The sequence below is a fragment of the Cervus elaphus genome, chromosome 20, assembly GCF_910594005.1.
Source record: "Cervus elaphus chromosome 20, mCerEla1.1, whole genome shotgun sequence".
Lineage (NCBI taxonomy): Eukaryota > Metazoa > Chordata > Mammalia > Artiodactyla > Cervidae > Cervus > Cervus elaphus.
Window position 1 is genome coordinate 135,155,658 of NC_057834.1, and position 19,067 is coordinate 135,174,724.

The 19,067-nt window shown below is 51.8% G+C and overlaps 1 protein-coding gene across 5 annotated transcripts in view; it reads left to right on the top strand.

The window, feature by feature from the left end:
- Positions 1–19,067, top strand: part of AGAP1 (ArfGAP with GTPase domain, ankyrin repeat and PH domain 1) — a 575,037-nt gene that overhangs the window by 192,555 nt on the left and 363,415 nt on the right. For all 5 annotated transcript variants that reach the window (XM_043877472.1, XM_043877473.1, XM_043877471.1 and 2 more), the window contains exons 2-3: positions 1,242–1,300; positions 8,242–8,329. In XM_043877472.1, coding sequence (XP_043733407.1) covers positions 1,242–1,300; positions 8,242–8,329 — 147 coding nt within the window. The remainder of the gene's footprint in view (positions 1–1,241; positions 1,301–8,241; positions 8,330–19,067) is intronic.

Sequence of the window (19,067 nt, forward strand, 5' to 3'; positions counted from 1 at the left end):
TTTCCAGCTTCCTGGTGCATCCAGTCCCATCCTTCTCTGCCCAGAAGTCCTCCTCTGATGTGAGGAAGACCTCTGAGCCGGCAGACCTCAGCCTCTGTCTTGGCGGGGCTGGCGGCGTCTAGTTTTTGGCGTCACTGTCTTTCTTCTCCAAGGGTTTTCTGGCCCTTCTCTGCGGTGCCCCCAGTGGAGCTGAACGGGGTACGTCGATGCCCTGTTGCTGCATCCGTTGGGTTAGAAAGTCGGGCATCTATTTGAAACCCTGGCATTACTTGACTTTTAGGCCGTTTGTGATTTGACTTCTTGGTCATCATGTAGCATGAAGGAACTGGGGAATTTTCAGAAAAGGCATAGAGAGGGAGGGCCCTTTGGAGGGAGAGATGTTTGCCTTCCGCTTGGTGGTCGCCGGGGTAGCTGTCGTGTTCATTACCAGCTCTGTCTGTCCATCCCTAAGTACACAGATGGGGTGGTGGGGTGGGGTGCCATGAAGGGAAATGGCAGGTGGGGGACACGGGGAATCAGGTCATCGGGGTCCTCTCTGTGGGGCGGTCACCTCCACCCATACACGTGGGGGTGAGAGGCCAAGACGGTCAGGGGAGGCTGCCCCGAGAGTGCTGACTGGGGGGCCGGGCCCTGCCGAGGGCCCCAGAGTGGCTGGGCACCCCCGGTGTTTCCGACACATCACACATCACCCCGAAGTGTCCTGACTGGATCTTCAGTGTCTGTTGTGTCATTGAGGATCGGAAGTCCAGCACATAGGTCTTCTAAAGCATAACATGCTGTAAACACTTGGATTTTCAAAATCCAGTCATGAGCTACTGTAACTTTGTTGGTGGAATTTCACACAAGTTACGATTATTTTAGGGAAAACCCAGAGACCCAAAGTTGGGTGGCATCAGGGTCAGTTCAAGAAAGGCCAGAGCCTCCATTGTCCTCCCAATGGCCCACACTTAGGGTCAGAAGGGTCTAAACACCCAGGACAGTGGGTCCTAAAGGGCTGGGGCAGGACTTAGTGGTCTTGGGTCGGAGAGGGTGATGAGGTTTAACAGACAATTACGGATTGGCATTAGAACAGCCGTGTGTGGCAGGCAGATCTCAACAGCTCGGGGGACGTGATCCCAGGCCAGGGACTGGACCGCCTTCCATGTCTTTCCGGTTTGAAAAGTGGCACCTTGGGGGCGTACTGACCCTGCCCTCCTGTTAAGTCACGGCGTCTCACTTGCGTTCACCCTCCTATTTTACAGATGCCTTCGTGAACAGCCAGGAATGGACGTTGAGTCGATCCGTCCCGGAGCTCAAAGTGGTGAGTGGTCGCTCTGGCCTTGAGCATGGTTTTTTCTCCAACTGCAGGAGGGGGGCTCGGAATGGGCTTAGGAAAAGGCACGGTGTGACCTGTGAGCACCCCAAGTCTTCATCCTGGGGGCTGTCTCCTCCCCTGGGGCCCAGAGGTGTGTCTGGTGTGTCCTGCGGAGTGGAGGGGCTGCAGGTGAGGCTGAGGTTAGGGCTGGAGCCCCAAGGGTGCCTGTGATGGTCATGATGGATGGCCGGGCAGATGGCCTGTGTGCAGGGCTGGGTGCCCCCCTGCCATTCTGTCTCGTGTGTGTGTGTGTGTGTGTGTGTGACTCATTGGCTTGTCTCTCACACACCCACCCACCCACAGCTTTACTAGTCCTTTGCAGGATGTCATGGGAAGTCTCTGTGCTAGCCATCAAGTCATAATTGTAATTCATTAGTAAGAAAATGTGACTATGTACTGTTAACGAAGGAGCAGTGAAAAATTAAAAGCTTTGTTCTCATTATGAACTTTAATAATTCAGCGAGGCTACTCAAACCTTTGTCTGCTGTTCAGTCGCTAAGTCGTATCCGACTCTTGGTGACCCTGTGGACTGTTGCCTGCCAGGCCCCTCTGTCCTCCACTATCTCCTGGAAATTTAAAGCTTAGGAATAGACTGACATAAAAAATAACTTGAGTCTGTTGCAGTCATACCTCTGAGCCCCTCCGCACTTTGCACCCGTCATGTTAAGGTGGAAGCAAGGACCAATAGAACTATTAAATGACCATGTTACTGTGTGATAAGTGGCATTTGGAGGATGTGTGTGTGTGTGTTTGTGTATGTGTGTATGTATATGTATGTGTGTATGCATATGTGTTTGTGTGTGTTTGTATATGTTTTTGTGTGTATGTGTGTATGTATTATGTGTTTGTGTATGTATATGTGTTTTTGTGTGTGTATATGTGTTTGTGTGTGTATGTATATGTGTTTGTGTGTTTGTGTGTATGTATATGTGATTTTGTGTGTGTATAGGTGTGTATGTGTGTGTGTGTATGTGTGTTTGTGTATGTGTGTATGTATGTGTATGTGTGTATGTATGTGTTTGTGTGTGTATGTGTGTATGTATATGTATATGTGTGTTTGTGTATGTGTGTATGTATATGTGTTTTTGTGTGTGTATATGTGTGTGTGTATGTGTATATGTGTGTTTGTGTATGTGTATATGTGTGTGTGTGTGTTTGTGTATGTGTGTATGTATGTGTTTATGTGTGTATGTATATGTGTGTTTGGGTGTGTGTGTTTGTGTATGCGTGTGTGTATATGTGTGTTTGTGTATGTGTGTATGTATGTGTTTTTGTGTGTGTATGTGTGTATGGGCTCTTGGGGGAGCCCACGCGGCCCGCCGTCCCAGGGCGCTGCAGAAGTGTGGGTTCCACAAGCCCAGCTGCGGGATAGCGCCGCTCTGTCCCATGCGCTCTGAGACACGTCCCCAGCAGAGGGCTGATCCCATGGGCCTTGGTCAGGAAATGATGTCAGCAGTCTCGGGCCAGCAGCCAGAGATGCTCCTCAAGAGATTTCCAGGAAGGTTTCCCAGTTTCAGATGGGCCCTCCTGAGCCAGCCGAAGGGGGTGAGGTTCTGCCGGCAGAGTGAAACAGAAGGAACAGTGCTGAGATGAGGAAGGTGCTCTCTCTGTGTGGGGCGCGGGGCCCCTGTCTGGGGGAGCCAACCCCTTTAGTTCTAATGGGTCCGGAGTTGTCCCCGCTTTGCAGAGCGGACGACTGAGCCTCAGACATTAAGACGCACCCTAGGGGACTTCCCTGGTGGCCCAGTGGTTAAGAATCTGCCTTGCGGTGCAGGGGACACGGGTTCATCCCTCATCTGGGAACTAAGACCCCGTGTTCCATGGAGTAAATAAGCCTGTGCACCACCATGAAGACCCAATGCAGCCAAAATAAAGAAATAAATATTAAAAAGTTGAATAAAGAAGGTGCCCAAAGAGCTCCAGGTACTATGTGGCCTTCCCTGGTAGCTCAGCTGGTAAGAATCCGCCTGCAATACAGGAGACGTGAGTTCGATCCCTGGGTTGGGAAGATCTCCTGGAGGAGGGAACGGCTACCCACTCCAGTATTCTAGCCTGGAGAATTCCATGGACTGTGTAGTCCATGGGGTCGCAAAGAGTCAGACATGACTGAGCGAATGTCACTTTAGTACGAGGTGGAGCCGGATTTGAGCCAGGAGTTTGTGTGTCTGATCAGCGCTGCAGGCAGAACTTTCTGCAGCGTGGAAAGGTTCTCTTTCTTCGCTGCCCGAGGTGGAAGCTGTGGGACCCGTGTGGCTGTGGAGCCTTTGAAGTGTGGCCAGTGGAGGCGGGGAGCTGAGGATTGAAGTGTCATCTGAGGATCAGACCCTCTGGTTTAGACCCAGTTTGGGGAACTGACGGTGTTGATGGTTCTGCCAGAGCCACACACCAGCCCATGATAACTGAGGGTGCCTCCCACCCAGACCTGTTCTCTGCTGGTATTTCCAAAGCGTGCAGTGTTCTGGAATCAGTGCCTGGGATGGGGGGGGGGGGGGGTGGCCGTGTTAACAGGTGGATTTACAATCCTGAAACAGAACTCTCTCGTAAAGCTGGCTGGAATTCACAGGAGGGGTGGACTGCATCTCTTGGACAAGTGAATGCAAAGGATTCTGGAGTTCTTCTGGGGAAGGTGCTCCCCCCCCCCACCCCCCAGCTGTGTGGAGTGGGCCAGGACCCCCACTGGTGCCCTCCTGCTGTGGGGAGGAGCAGCGGGCAGCCCAGCCTCCTCGGGAGACCCCTTCTGTGCTAAGGCGTTCCCAGCATCTGCAGAAACGCTCCTTTGTTCGAGCGCAACCTCTGTGTGTGCCCAGAGGGCCGCGATTGTGTCCTGCTGGGTACGGCACCCAGGACGGGTGGCCTCTTAGGTCAGCGCCCCTCAGAACCCCGACTCCATTTCAGAAATGCAGCAGGTCCGTGACATAATAGCAAGCCCCAAATGGACTCTTTATATTGTGTTTGACCATAAATCTTCTGGAACCTGTCAGAGAGGAAAATGTCAATGTTTGCTTGCTTGCTTTCTGGCCCCATTGTCCAGCTTGCAGGACCCTAGCTCCCTGACCAGGGATTGAACCTGGGCCCTTGGCGGTGAAAGTATCGAGTCCTAACCACCCAACTGCCAGGGAATTCCCTAGTGTTGGCTTCCTTTTCCAGAGGGGCAGCGCCAGGCTGTCGGCTTCCCGAGGTGGGGTAGATGGTGGGGAGATGATGAATGGCCAGTCGCGCTGGGGCTCCCTGCCGCGGAGCCAGCCTTGGGGCCCTGTGGACGTCTGCAGGCAGCACGTACTGACCGCTCACCTCCAAGCAGGAAGGGAAGGACTCCTGAGATCGCTGGCCTCATAGAGGAGGGCAGCAGTCCGCAACTTGTCACATCCTATTTGTGTGTCTTCGTTGAATTCCCAACTGGGATTTTTAACCAAAGGCCTCAATTTTCTTTTCAGCCAACTCCGTGTTTAGCAGGTAAGCAGTGGAGTGTGGGCAGTAGAGAAATCAATTTAGAAAGACACCTCGTGCGGCGTGACAGTTGACAGTTCTGCCCCGAGGATGCCCAGGCCCACGGAGGTCACGTGTCGCCACCAGCACACACAGTTCTGTAAATTTCAGGGCGCTTTTACCCCTGTTACCTTGCTTCTCCCCGAGCCTGGGACCCAGACTGGCTCGATTCCATCTTCTCTGGTTTGTATCCAGGAGCCGTCCACAGATCCCAGCACAGCTTTGCAGCTTAAAGAGCATTTTCATCCCCTGTTTTATTTCCTCCTCACAGCTGGCTGTTAGTTTCTGCCAGTGTTTCAAATTAAAATAAAGCCCATGGTGTGCACACATAAGAAGGTGTCTGAGGTGACCATTCAGTTCAAATAAAACACCTTCCCCCCTGCCCCGTGTTGGGGGATCGAGTGATTTGATCCTTGCAAGGGGTGAGTTAATTCTTTGCAAATCGTTGACGTGTCAGAAGGAGAGAGTGTTTTCACACATAGAAAACACGGACTGAGTATTGTTTGATTTCGAGCACTCTCCTCCTCGGGAAAGAAGCAGCCTAATCTTAATTAAAAATTCAATTCTGTGGCATACTGTTTAGGGTTTTCTCAGCGTGAAGCTGACAAACAGCAGGTGCCCTTGAGCAAAAGAATAATTAATAGGTGAAAATTCTCAGATTATAGAGGCCCACGGCAGAGGGAAGACAGGAGTCCAATCAGGAAGGAAACAGCTTTATTTAGGTTCTGTCCACATCTCTGGAGCTTGGAGCTGTAGTGATAAAGCATCTCATTTCTACTCATTGGTGTTAAGTCAGTCATTCATTTATCTGCCCAGTGTTGTGGGGGCGGCAGCCGTCTGCCGTGGGCCGTGCTGGGAGCTAGAGAACCAGACACACTTGAGAGCCAGTCACTTGTCAGCACTGGAGAGAGTCAGACCCACAACATACGATGTTGGGCAAATAGAGGTAAGAGACAAGGTGGTGAAGTGAGGAGGGTGGTAAGGGGGCTTTGGGAAGAGGCATTGTTTCAGGCTGTGGCATTAAGAAGGCTTCTCAGAGGAGGTGACATCTGAATTGCTTGCTGATGCATGCATAAGAGTTTGTTTCGGGCAGTAATTGATGGGGAGAGGTCTAGGTGTACAGAGTTGGTGAGGCTGAGCATGGGGTTTGGTCACTGGCACGCTGACTGTGAAGCAGGGAAGGAGAAGCTGAGGATGGAAGGACCCTGACTGGTGAGGACAGGATGGGTTCAGGGTTTTAGGTCGAATTTTAACGATGTCAAATGTGTTCTGTTTTCTGAATATGTTTGTTGTCCTAGTTATTGGCTCCATCATCCATTTATCCAACTGGCCAACATATCTTTCTCCTCCCTCCCTCCTGCCCACTCATCTATCCACTCACCACTCACCTGCCCACCCCATCCACCCATCTACCCACCCACTCACCCACTCACCCATACATCCCATATTTCCCAGCACCTTGTTGGGACCAGAAACTATGAGTGTAGGGATACAGAGGAGTATCCAAGACCTAGTTCTTGGTCCTGGGGCACCTGATGTGGTGGGAGGTAGAGCCAGGAACATCAGCAGGGTGAAGTGTGTTGGGTGTGCAGAGACGCACGGAGGCCATCCTAAACTCTTGGGTGAAGAAGAGCAGGAGGGCCCAGGTGAGTGAAGCGTGGGTGTGTTTCTCGCCTGGCCAGGGTGCCTCCAGCAAGATTGGTTGTAAGGATGCAGAGGGGACACTTTGTTATCTTTTCATGAAATTCTTGAACTCCAGCCTGCAGCCAGAGTGGGAGGCTTCCCAAGAGTTGTGAAATGAGGGCGTCGCATTTTTGCAGAGTTGATTGTAATGAATCTATGGTATTCTTGGGGTGAGGAGGGGGAGCTCCCAGGCAGGGTGACAAGTTAAAGGCTGTCACGAGCTCCAGTGGATGGAGGCTCCAGTGGACGGACTGCACTGCCTTCCCTGTGGGGCGGTGGAGATGCTCACAAACTGTCCTCCAGGCGGGTTGGGAATCAGAGACGACTTCCAGGTGTCTGGTTTGGGAGGCGGGGTGAGGATGTGGTCACAGAGGATGCTGAACAGATTGGAGAGAGAATAGTCAGGTGTGTCCATGCAGAGCCTTGGGTGTGTGTGGGTTTACCTGAATGGGGGCAGGGCTGAGGCATGACAGTGGGAATCCAAAGCTTCTTACGAGGAGGTGGGATGTGGCCTTGGCTCCCTCGGGTGGGCTTTAGAATCCAGAATCCAGGGAATCTAGGGACGGCTGAGACGGAATTCCAAGAGGAAACCCAAGGCAGAGGTTTGCAGAAAGGGAACCTCGTCTACAGCTTCCTGTGAAGGGTTTGGGTCAGGGCAAGGGGAAGGTGAGGGGTTTCAGAAACCAAAGTTGTCGGTGACCTTGAGCAGTGTCTTTGAAGCCATAGGGTCAAAAACTTTTGGGGGGGAGGTGTCAGGGTGAGCAGGGAGGGAGCAGGTGTACCCCAGATGCCTGGCTGGCGGGAGAGAGAGGCAGACTCTTCCTGGGAGGAGACTGTGTGCAGGGCAGGGCTCTTGTCCTGCTTTTTCTAAGCAGGAGTTGATTCGATGCTTCAGTGTGGGTTTGGGGGGCAGTCCTAGTGGGGGAGGAAGAGGTTATCATGCAGGAGGGTCTTCACACAGAAGGTGGGGGGGGGATGAGCTCCCGAGAAGGGGGAGGGAGTCCCGAGGGGCGGTCCCTGCGTCCAGGTGTGTCAGCTGTGTTCACGGGGGAGCTGTCTCTGGCGGAAGGTGGGATAAAGCCAGCCTTGCCCCCGGAGATGGTGCGTCCTACCTGCGGGGACAGTGGTCCCTCACATCCCTCTCGAGCCACGTTTCATTGAGCATGAACGCCTCGGCCGCCTTAACCGCGGGCCCCTGGTGTGGCCTCGTCTCAGCCCTGCAGTGTGGGACCCCGTGTCCAGAGACCAGGCCAGCTCTCCACCTCCGCCCTGCCTTGGTGCGGCTTCCTCCCCTCCAGTCCCTCCTGGACTCCTGATCCTGCCCTGAGGTCGTGATGGAGCGTATCAGGATGTCCCCTCCTCTCTTTATGACCCAGTGCTGCCTCTCTGTCCTCTTTCACCTCGTTTGTGCCTTGTTGAGAGTTTTGAGGGTCCCCGATACACATGGGCAGGCTGTTCCCTGTGTAACCAGCACTCATGGGATCTAGAAAAATGCCACAACCAACGTGTGTCCAAAACCGTGTTGATTCTTTAGGCCGTGGAGACTGATAGAGATGTGTGATGTTAACTGAGGGTGCTGGAATCCCCTTTTCTCCCGGAGAAGAATTTAATGAGATGATGTTCCCGATTGCTGTGCGTCCCAACCCTCTGTGTTTGCAGGCTGCTGAAAGCGTGGTACACTGACTGCTCCTTAGTGACTGTCCATCTCTGTGTTGCAGGGCATTGTGGGTAACTTGGCCAGCGGCAAGTCGGCCCTGGTGCACCGCTACCTGACCGGCACGTATGTCCAGGAGGAGTCTCCCGAAGGTATGCTCTTTTGGCAGACAGTCTCCAGCTCAGGAGAGTTTAGTTGGCCAAGGTTTTCGTTAGCATATTCTAAATCACGACTGTCATAATTCCCATGTCAAGAAAAAGAGTAAAATACGAAGCCGTAGGAATCCGTAGCTATGTTGCTTTTTCGGTAGTATTGTCAGCCAGCCAGTTACGTTAACGTCATCTTGGCATTGGGAACAATAGAGTGAAACCATGAATACTGTTAAATATGCCTCTTACCTGGTGGTTCTGTCCCTTCACATATGAGTCCAGTGTCATGCCTTTAAATATTACTGCTTGGACATGTCTTCATTTTGGATGTTGAGTTTATAATATAATTTGTATGGACTGTTCCATAGTCATAGACCCGAGTATTTCAGATGACCACCACCATACATTTGAGTATGTTTTGCCCTTTTATATTATATTCTAAACATTGAATAATCATTTTTGCATGAGAATAAGCTATTTCTTTTGCCATGAGGCTTTTACTTCTTCAGTTTAACATATCCACGTTTTGTTTTTCGCTTTAAATAAAAACGATGGTAGTAAGGCTAGGAAACCAGGTAGCTTCCATGTCCCCAAAATCCAGCTAGAGTGTACACACACCGTTTTCTAAATTATATTTTCTCTCCGTGTAACCTTTTAAAAATCCAACGCTGAGACACTGAATTTCTGGTTCCTTCTTTTTCTTACTGGCTGTTCCATTCTTTGCAGATATGGATGCAGGTAACTATACATTTCCTTCATGGCAGCGCTTGTCTTGTTTGAAGAGCGAGGAGAGACCCAACTCTGTACTGTAGCCCTCCCTTGCCTCCTCGTTCTGTGTTATCCATCCTATTTTGTTTTCATCTTATCCTTTTTTCTTTTCTTTTTTTTTTTAAGTTAAACATTTCACCCTGTTTTGTCCCTTAGATGTCTTCTTAGCAGTAGTTCTCAGTAGCTTCCCATGTTCCCTGTAACACCTGTTCTAGTATTTAACTCTCGTTGCTGGGTACCTCGTAATTGTTCAGAAGTGTGTGGAAGGTGGAATTCTCTGGCCACCTTTGTTTGGGGCTCTGCTATGATTTTGCAGAATTCTCGGTGGACACGTGAGGGAGAAAGCCACGTTTTTGTTATCCATATCGACATGATGATTTCAGGGAGATTAGGGGTGAAGGCTTGGATGGGGGAGTCAAGTAGGAAAAGCATACTGAGACACAGGAAAATGGATACAGGTGCTGGACAGTTGCGTGCTTTAGAGAGGCGATGAAGGTGGCCCCCTTTCTCCTCTCCTGGCCTCTGTACTCGGGGTGTGCTGGTGTACATGTGCCTTTGCGTCTGAGTGTGGGTTTTAGCCGTGGTCACCTGGATTACACCCAAGAGTCTTTTAAGAGATTGTTTTTCTTGGGTTTCTATTTATTCCTCGGGGCAGGCTGTGCAGGTTGATGACCCTACCTTGTCAAGCCAGTCTGCCTGTGGGCCCTGGGATACGCCGGGTTTCGCTTGGGGGTGGGGCCCTGGAGGTTACGCGGTCTGGGCCCTGGGTTCGCGGCCGCATGCTGGCTCTCCCCTGCCCGACGTGGCGTCTGGTGTGGCTGGCGGGGGTCCCCAGCTCTCCCGCCGGGGCCGGCTTCCCCTGCCCCGTCCGTGGTGTGTTCTGTCATCATGCTGACTCTTGCCGTTCCAGTGTCTGCCACCACGTTTGGGCTTCGCTGTGCTTTCTTTGTGGCGGACCCTTAGATTTTGATGAACTCGGAAGCCTTTCTCTCTCGTGCTTATGCGTCAAAAGTAAAACCGTCCCCAGTGGGGGGGACCTAAACGTGACCCTTAGGAGCCCTACTTCCTCCACTTTTCAGGCAGTACGTCTTTTTTTTTTTTTTCCAGGCAGTACTTCTTAACATGCGAATTTCATGGTGTCCTGTGATTTTCAGAATACCGCTATTGTAAGGGGGGAGGCATCTCGAGTTCACTCTTGGGACGTCCTTTCTTCCATCTGCAGGGTGGAAGTGTCTCACCCTTCAGCAGGGCCGGTGCCCAGGGGCTCCTGGGTCGGGGGAAAGAGTGTCTGCGATCTTTGCTCTCCCCTTCAGGGGCTGGCCCTGCCGCCTGGCCACCTGTCCTCTCACCATTTGATTCCGGGTCAAGGGATTATTCTTGGCGTTGCCAGCAGCCTAGAGGGGTGCCCACGGTGGACATGTGTCAGGGCCTCTGGGTCCTGGAAGAACCGTGAGCAGATACCCCCTGGTGCCTGGAAGTCTTTAGCCCCCTCCTCCCCACGATGAACCCCTGTTTCTGAGGGGCCGCCACCCTGGGACCAGGCGGGGTGGGTGCATCTTTGCATCTCTTCTCCAGACCAGGGAACTGACATCCACGTGCTAGGGCAAGTCCCGCGTGGTGGTAGGAGGGGCCTAGAATTAGCTGTTTCTGAAAAGAAGTGCGTGAGAAAAGCCGTGGCAGGTAAAGAGTCCTTGCTCCTGGTCCGGGAACCTGTAATTGCAAAGTGTTTTCAATCCTTGCCGGACGCCTTAACATCCACCAGTTACCCATGCTTGGTTCCTTGAGAAGCTTAACACAGAATGTTCTGGAGCTTTCAGGTACCGTGTCGCCACCCAGGTTTATGGAGAAGGCGGGAGTAGTGGGATCCTCTCCAGGGGGGCGCCGGAAGTCAGTGACACCATTACCGCTCAGCTGCATCTGCAGCTCCTTTTGTAGCAAAGGGTCAGGTTGGGGCACAGCTGCTGGTGGGTGCCGGGCTGAGGGGTCTGCACTCTGGGTGCGCTGTGAGACCCTCCCATTTCCTCGCTGTTGTTATCGAAAGCGTGACAAGGTTAGCCGCTCAGTCATGTCCGACTCTTCTGGGACCCCGTGGATGGTCGCCTTCCAGCCCCTCTGCCCAAGGGATTCTCCAAGCAAGAATACCAGGGTGGGTAGCCTATCCCTTCTCCAGGGGATCTTCCCAACCCAGGATCGAACCTGGGTCTCCTGCGTTGCAGGAGGCTTCTTCACCACCGAGTCACCAGGGAAGCTTACCGATTTATCCCCCTTGCCTCTTATACGGTGACTGGACTGAAGCACTGCCATCCCCACGTGGGCAGCAGCTTTCCGTGGGAGGCATGTTGCTGTGGGCTCTGTCTGTGCACGTAGCTCACTGGGGCTTCCCTGCGCTTCTCCTGTCTGCACAGGGCTGTCCTTTTGCTTTAATTAATATGTAAAAATCCTTCAGTGTATTCAACCCTGAATATTCATTGGAAGGGGCTGATGCTTAAGCTGAAGCTCCAATACTTTGGTCACCTAACGCAAAGACTCATCAGAAAAGACCCTGATGCTGGGAAAGACTGAGGGCAGGAGGAGAAGGGGGCAACAGCAGACGAGATGGTTGGATGGCATCACTGACTCAGTGGACATGAGTTTGAATAAACTCCGGGAGATGGTGATGGACAGGGAATCCTGGCGTGCTGCAGTCCATGGGGTTGCAAAGGGTTGGACACGACTGAGTGACAACGATCCTTTAGTGTTACTCTGACCCATGGCAGTGGGGATCTTTAGATGGCTGAGAAGGAGAAGGTGGTCAGGGCCTTCTGTTTTCACATCCCCAACCTTCTCCTGAGTGCAGGTTTCATCCACTTACAGAGAATGACATCTGTCGTGTGTTCATTGTGTGATTCATTTTGGTTGATACTTTGTTCTTGTGGCAAAGATAGCTGACACATCCACTTTAGATTATTTTAAAGATACAATTTGAAGTGAGGGAATGAATTTAAATATTATGTGTGTTTTTATAATTAGTGAATTAGCAATGCACAGGGCTTCCCTGGTGGCTCAGACAGTAAAGTATCTGCCTGCAATGAAGGAGACCCAGGTTCGATCCCGGGTCAGGAAGATTTACATGGAATAGGAAATGGCAATCCACTCCAGTATTCCTGCTTGGAAAATCCCATGGACAGTGGAGCCTGGTGGGCTACAATCCATGGGATCACAAGAGCTGGACAGGACTTAAGCGACTAACACTTTCCGCAATGTAAAAGTAGGTAACTCAGTCGGGAACCTGTAAGTCCACGAAAGTATTAATAATCCAAAGAGTAAAATTTTGGGGCATGCACATAACCGTTTTAATCATGTGTGTGTATGTATCTAAGTCCTTAGGGCTGCCTTGACAAATGACCACAGTCTGGGTGGCTTGAAACCAGAGCTGTATTCTCAGGGCTCCAGAGGCCGAGAGTCCGCGAGCAAGGCATTCACAGGCTGGCTGTTTCTGGAGGGAACTCGGGAGAGTCCGGGTCCTGGTTCCTGCCAGCCCCAGGCGGTCCTGGGCCTGTGGCCGCGTCTGCAGTCTCTGCCTTGTCGTCCAGGTGCTCCTCCCCGTGTCTGAGTCCACATTTCCCTCATGTCATGAAGACAGCCGGCTCTGGATTTTGGCCCACAGGTACCGAGGGTTTGGAATGGATCACATTTTTAGGGAAAGTTAACCCACAGCAGCATGTGTATAATACACCCTGGGCGTTGAAGCACCCTGGTGTTGAAGTTGCCCCATCATTTCTTAGTGACACAAAGATCTTGGAGTTGCCCCAGGCCTCAGTGGCCGGCCCGCGCTGGTCTCATGGAACGTCACAAAGAATCGGTCAGCTTACATATGCCCTTCACACCGATGATGGAATTTCACAGATGTCACTCACTTCCGATGAAAAGAATTGGATGGAAATTACTGCTCTGCCATCCGTGCCCTGCTGATGGCTGCTAATGAGGCCAGTGAAGGAGGATCTGGGCGTGTAATTAGAGTTTCGGGTCCTGTGTTTGTGAGCTCGATGTCCCCCGTGCACCCCCACCTCCCCGCCACAGACCCCTCGTGTCTGCCGCTGTTTTTAACTCCCTTCAAGATGAGAAAGGAAGGAAACTCAGGCTGCCCGGTATTATTATGTGGGGATTTGATGGAGAATGTGGGTAGCCTGAGATGCATCCCCTTGCAGCTGGGAGACCGTGGTGTCCCCGAGGGCTTTGAGCATCAGGCATCTATCTCTGTGTTCCTCCCTCGTGTCTGCTGCCACGGGCCACACAGAGGACCTGGGGCCTGGATAGGCTGGTCCCCAGCAGCTGTCCTCCCGGTGGTGGGGGGCGGGGGTGGGGAAGGGACCCATCAGCTCTGAGACGGATCAAACTGTCCAGCGGATGGAGTGGTAGATGTTAAGGGTGGTGGGCTGTGACGGTGCCGGGGGGGGGGCGATGCCTCCATCCATCTCTGCTCTCAGGTCCCTCCAGCCCACACGTGCGGCAGCCCCCCTCCCACCCCAAAACAGAAAACATGGACTTGGATGTAGGAATCTGGGCTCTGCACCCTTCCTTTGACAAGCAGAACAGACTAGGATGGTCCGAAGAGTGTAGGCAGAGAATGAAAGGTGGGTTTTCCCGCAGGGACGTGCTCAAGGTGGGGTGGGAAGCCCTTGTCCTTCCCAAGTAGGAAGAGGAGAGGGACTGTCTTCTGCATAAAGAGGAAGGTCTGAAATAGAAGAGGGGGACGGAAGAAACCTGAATGTCTCACTGAAGTAAGGAAAAGTATAGGACAAGATAACGGCTACTCAAGGAAAACTTGAGGTGATCTGTATACGTCAAGGTGAGAAGTCAGGCTTTCTGAACATAAGTCATAGAATGTGGGATGTGCTTTTGAATTATGCCCTGGGGTGTGTCTTGACTCTTAAAAACCCTGCTGAAAGGAGCCTGCAGCTGTTTCTCTTGTTTGTATGGATGTTCGGAGTTTGATAAAGACTTAAGAGGTTTCAGGGGAAGAAGGGAATTGGCTCGCCTTCCCAGGAGAGGGACCTGCACATGCCCAGTGCTGCCTTTAGTGCCTGTGGGCCCACGTGGTGTGTGGTGGGGGAGGAGGGCCGAGTGATTTCAAGGATGGCGCAGGATGACAGGACAGAGGCGAGCTGGTGACCCGGGAGCCCCAGAGCATCCAGGGACGTGGGGTCTCACGGCTGGGGTGGGGGGTCTCATGGCTGGGGTTGGGGGCCGCCTCCCCCCGACACTACAGCCTGGATGCCTGAGTGTCCCCAGGGATGGGACTGCCCTCCTCCTGGAAGCCCTGAGCCTCCGTGCCAGGGCCCGCGACTTACATGCCTGTGGTTGAAGCCTCGACCACTTAAACTCTTGGTCCTGGAGGCCCAGGGTGAGTTAGCCAGCCGCCTGAATGTGGCCTTGCCCCCTCTTCCTCCCGAGAGTCATTTGCGGGGACTGAGAGGGTAAACCCGTGGACGACTCTGCTTGGTGCTGGCGCAGAGCTGGCTGGGGCCCAGGGGTGCACAGCTGGCCCATACGGGCTCTGCTGCTTTGGGGCTGTGTCTTCTGCTCCAGGTAAACAGCCTTCCTCCTCATCTCTTCTCATGGGTGTGACTTCAGGACCTCGCGTCCACCAGGAGCAAGATCGTGGCCCCCTGCCCCCTGCCCCTGCCCCAGGCAGCCTGTCCTTGACCAGGCTCCCATGACCAGCCAAGGTATTCCAGCAGCTTTAGGCGCAGCTCAGGTCAGGACGGTAGGGCTCTGTGTGAGATGCCTGGGACCTACCTCGTGGTCATATGGAAACGAGAGAAAAGAAGAGAATTTAAAGTGGGCTGGGGACCTCCCTGGTGGTCCAGTGGCTAAGATTCCGTGCTCCCAATGCAGGGGGGTCCGGGTTTGACCGCCGCCCGTCCCCCAAGTCAGGCAGCTAGATCCCACATACTGCAACTGAGAGTTCTCATGCCGCAAGCAAAGACCCCTCGTGCTACAGCTGAGACCCAGCACAGCCAAATAAAAAATAAATAAAAGTAGTAAAAACAAAAATAGTGAGTTGACCACGTCCCCGGTGGTGCGGATTGGGCCTGAGTTCCGTGGGTTCTCTCTCTTGCCCCGCCCCGGGTGGGGTTGCTGTCTGAGCTGTGGGGGAGGTCAGGAGCTTCTCTGGTTGCAGGTGGCCTCAGTGCCTGGGGGGGTGAGGAGCCCCCCATCTTTGCCTTCTCCTCCCCAGTGTGTCTAGCTGGACGGTGCCCCGCGAGGGTCACTGGCCCTGGGCTTGCCGCCGTGCCCCACCGGTTCCTAGGTGGGATGTCACTTGCTGGCCATGGTCACATCTTCTGGAAGTAGGGGTCTGCTGCGGTCAGGTCACCTCGAGCTGGATGTCTCTCTGTTAATCCCCGCGTCCCTGGAGGACGCCCTGTAATTGTTCCCCGACAGATGCACGTATCGTCAGGGCAATAAAAGCCTTCTCAGGAGCCTGTGTATCTTAAATCATTTTTTTAAAAAAATGAATTGTTTAGAACGAATGTTTACTTAGTTACTTAGAAACAAGCCATGTGGTAAATACCAGCCTTATTTTCTGGGACATACGAAATGCATTTAAACCGTCAGCTCCAAAAATCCTTTCCAAATCAAATAAACTTAAAAAAATTTTTTTTGTCAGCTACCACTGCTCAGCAGATGTTAGGCCTATTTCTGAATGCATTCTTGGGTGCTGGTTAATGTTCCAATGAACGAAATCTGTAAATGCTAATAAAATTTGAGGAGTTTTGAACTCTAGCCAGTTCAGTGTTTCCACATAATTTTACCATGTTACTTGCAACCAAGTGATTAAAAGTACATGATAATTTTTTAATGAGGAGTATCTGAAACCTTATGAAGAGCCTTCTGGTAGGTTGGCTTAGTAGGTAAAGCAGTGGTTCAGCCACCTTCCCTAATTCTTTCAAATGCTAACTCGGTCTCTAACCATAGACATTATCACTGACCCTTGTCATCCTCCTGATCTGTGTAAACAGCCTGCCAGATAACTCTGTCCCCTCGCACATAAGCCATATTGAGGATCAGATGTTGCCTTTAAAATAGGCGAAGAAGGCTAAAATTATCACTGGCACTTCAAAGAAATAAAGAGAAAGCAGGTTCTGCTTCATTTTTAACAAGAAAAAGAAGGCCGTAAAATTAAGAGTAAGGAGATTATGTTTTTGGCAAGGACAGAGTTGGCAGGACAAAATGTGTCTCTGAGCCGGTTGTTTGGAACTCTGAACACACCATCCTGTATTGTTATAATTAATTCAGGGGGAAACCGAGGGCCCGCTGAGAGCTGGGCAAGGCGCCTGCGGTCGGGGCGGGCGCTCCAGAGAGGAGACGAGGCTTCAGGATGAATGGCTTCAGTTCCAGGTGGCATTTACACCTGGTCGGCTGAGCAGCTGTGTGCGCTGGCTTCGCCCGGGAAGCGTCCCCGGGCAATCTCCACATGCTCCATCGTGTCATTTGACCCCCAGAGCCCCGCAATAGTAGCCTGTGTGCTGGGGGACACAGCTGGGGCTTCCCTGAGACACCTCCTGACTTCAAAGATGACAGACAAAACCACTTCCTTCATAGGAAAAAGGAGACTGGGGTCTTGAAAGTTTCACCGTCAAAATGACAGATCATCTTCTCTAGAGAAATGTTAAGTCTCAAGATGGTTTTTTTTTTTTTTTTTTGGCGCTTCAAGTGGTGGTTTAGTCCCAAAGTCATGTCCAACTTGTGCAACCCCATGGCCTGTAGCCCACCAGGCTCCTCTGTCGGTGGGATTCTCCAGGCAAGGATACTGGAGTGGGTTGCCATTCCTCTCTCCAGGGGACCTTCCCGACCCAGGGATTGAACCTGGTCTCCTGCATTAAAGGTGGGTTCTTTACCGACTGAGCTACCAGTCAGAGCGGGACTTAACTGCACGTTAGACAACAGTTGGGTCTGTCTGAGCTGACGCCATCCGGTGCACACCGCCCCTCCTGCCCGCCAGCGTGTTCGTCCTAAGACGCACCGGCTGGACGCCCTCCGCTGAGTCCTGACACTGTTTCCAGGGGAATGAGACGGTTCCTGAGAGTGTTCCAGCCCCTCCCCCCCCCCCAGAAATGGGAGGTGACAGTCCCAACTCTCAGGGCCTCATCCCCAGCAGGAACCTTGAGGGCAGACAGCTGTCCCATAGCAGTCACCCCCAGTCTGTGATGTCGAAGTACTGGTGCATTTCTTTCTTTTTTGCAATCTGCACAAACGTGTATTTACAAAACAACCACGTTACATATATACGGGCTTTTGACAGACAGTAGTTTATTATGTCTTCTTACTCCTAGAAGGTAAAGAAAAAATTTAAGAGACTAATCCTTTTTGCTCTTTTTATACAAAGTGATAGGTCATGTACTTCTTTTTTTTTTTTTTTTTAAAGTTTTAAAGTCTTTTGCTAAGTGCAAACCCTGGATTCCTCTCTCCAGTTTTAAGGCAAGAACAGGACCATCGCTGGGCAGTCTCTCAGGGGAGCAAGCCTGGAGGGGGAGATGCTGGCTTCCTGGCTGGCCCCAGACCTTTGTGGGGGGGGCATTGTTGCATTTCTAAATGCTTGTAAGAATAAACAAAAACAAAATGCCTCAGGCAAACAAGGCTACTGCCCACAAAGCCTGGAGTATTGGCTGTCCGGCGACCCCTCCCGGAGACAGTCTGGGACCCCTGCCTTTCCGTGTGTTCACATGTCGTGAGTTGACCTGCAGAGGACTCTGGGCTTCCCCACGGGGTCCCACCTCACGGCCACCAGCCCGTTTTAGTCTTCTCAAAACAAACACCTGAGTTAGATGCAGAGGATTGTGTGTGAACCGACAGTTCTATGTTTATTTTTAAATCGTGTGTTCAAAAATAGAGTTCACGTGACACAAATTTTTTTTTTTTAAATAAGTTCTTTTCACACCAGGAAACACTAGTTGAGAGCGGTCACGTCTGTCGGCCTCAGGTGGGTGCAGGCCAGCCCAGCCCAGCCCACGCCTGCCTTGCGGAGGTGCTGGCCCTGGACACGTCTCGGGCCCCGGCCGGGGGATCTGGCCTCGTTTAAAGCCGCCAGGTGAGCAGGTCGGCTCTGTGTCCTGCAGCTGCACGCCTTTGTGTAATTTGTCCTTTTTGATGCTTAAAATAAATGCACAGGACACTAAAAATAAATAACCTTAAGTACATTTTCGCCCAAGGAAACAGATGTGCACCACTAAATATATTCCATTTACCACCAGACTATTTCAGAGACAGGAGTCGATGCTGGAAGGTTCACGGACAGCCCTGGCGGTCGGCACTGGGTGTCCAGCCAGCAGCCTCCCTCTTCGGTCTCCCAGCCATCCCTCGTTTTATTGACGCTTCTCAGATACCGCATTTTTTTTTTTTAAAGAACAAATTGAAGTTTTGCGGCTACCTTGCATCGAGTGAGTTGTTAGCACTGTTTTTCCCAGCAGCATTTGTTCCCTTCATGTCTCTGTGCCATATTTTGATAGTTCTTGCAATATTTCAAGCTCTTCTCTGGCAAAAAGGTTGTGGCTGGCTGATGGCTTAGGTGATTTGGTCAGCCTTTTTTTAGCAGTTGTTTAAAAATTAAGGTACTTATGTTGGCTTTTTAAAACATAATGCGGTTGAACGCATAAAAGACTATGACAGTACAGTACATAACTTACATGCACTGGGAACCTTCCAAGTTCTTGTGACTCACTTTATTGCGATGTTTTATTGTGGTGGTCTGGAGCTGAACCCACAATCGCTCCGAGGAGCACCTGAATATTAGATTCTATTAATATATGGAGGTGCCCATCATTTTGGAGAAATGGCTATTTTCTCTTTCTGAGAGCTGATTCAAAACCAGACGCCCCCCTGTCTCATCTGCTCAGGGGGTTCCCAGTATGTTCTGGGGGACACGGACTGTGTCTGTTCCTGGTGCCCAGTCCCCTCCCATTTCCCACCCAGCCGGCTCTCCTCATCCTTT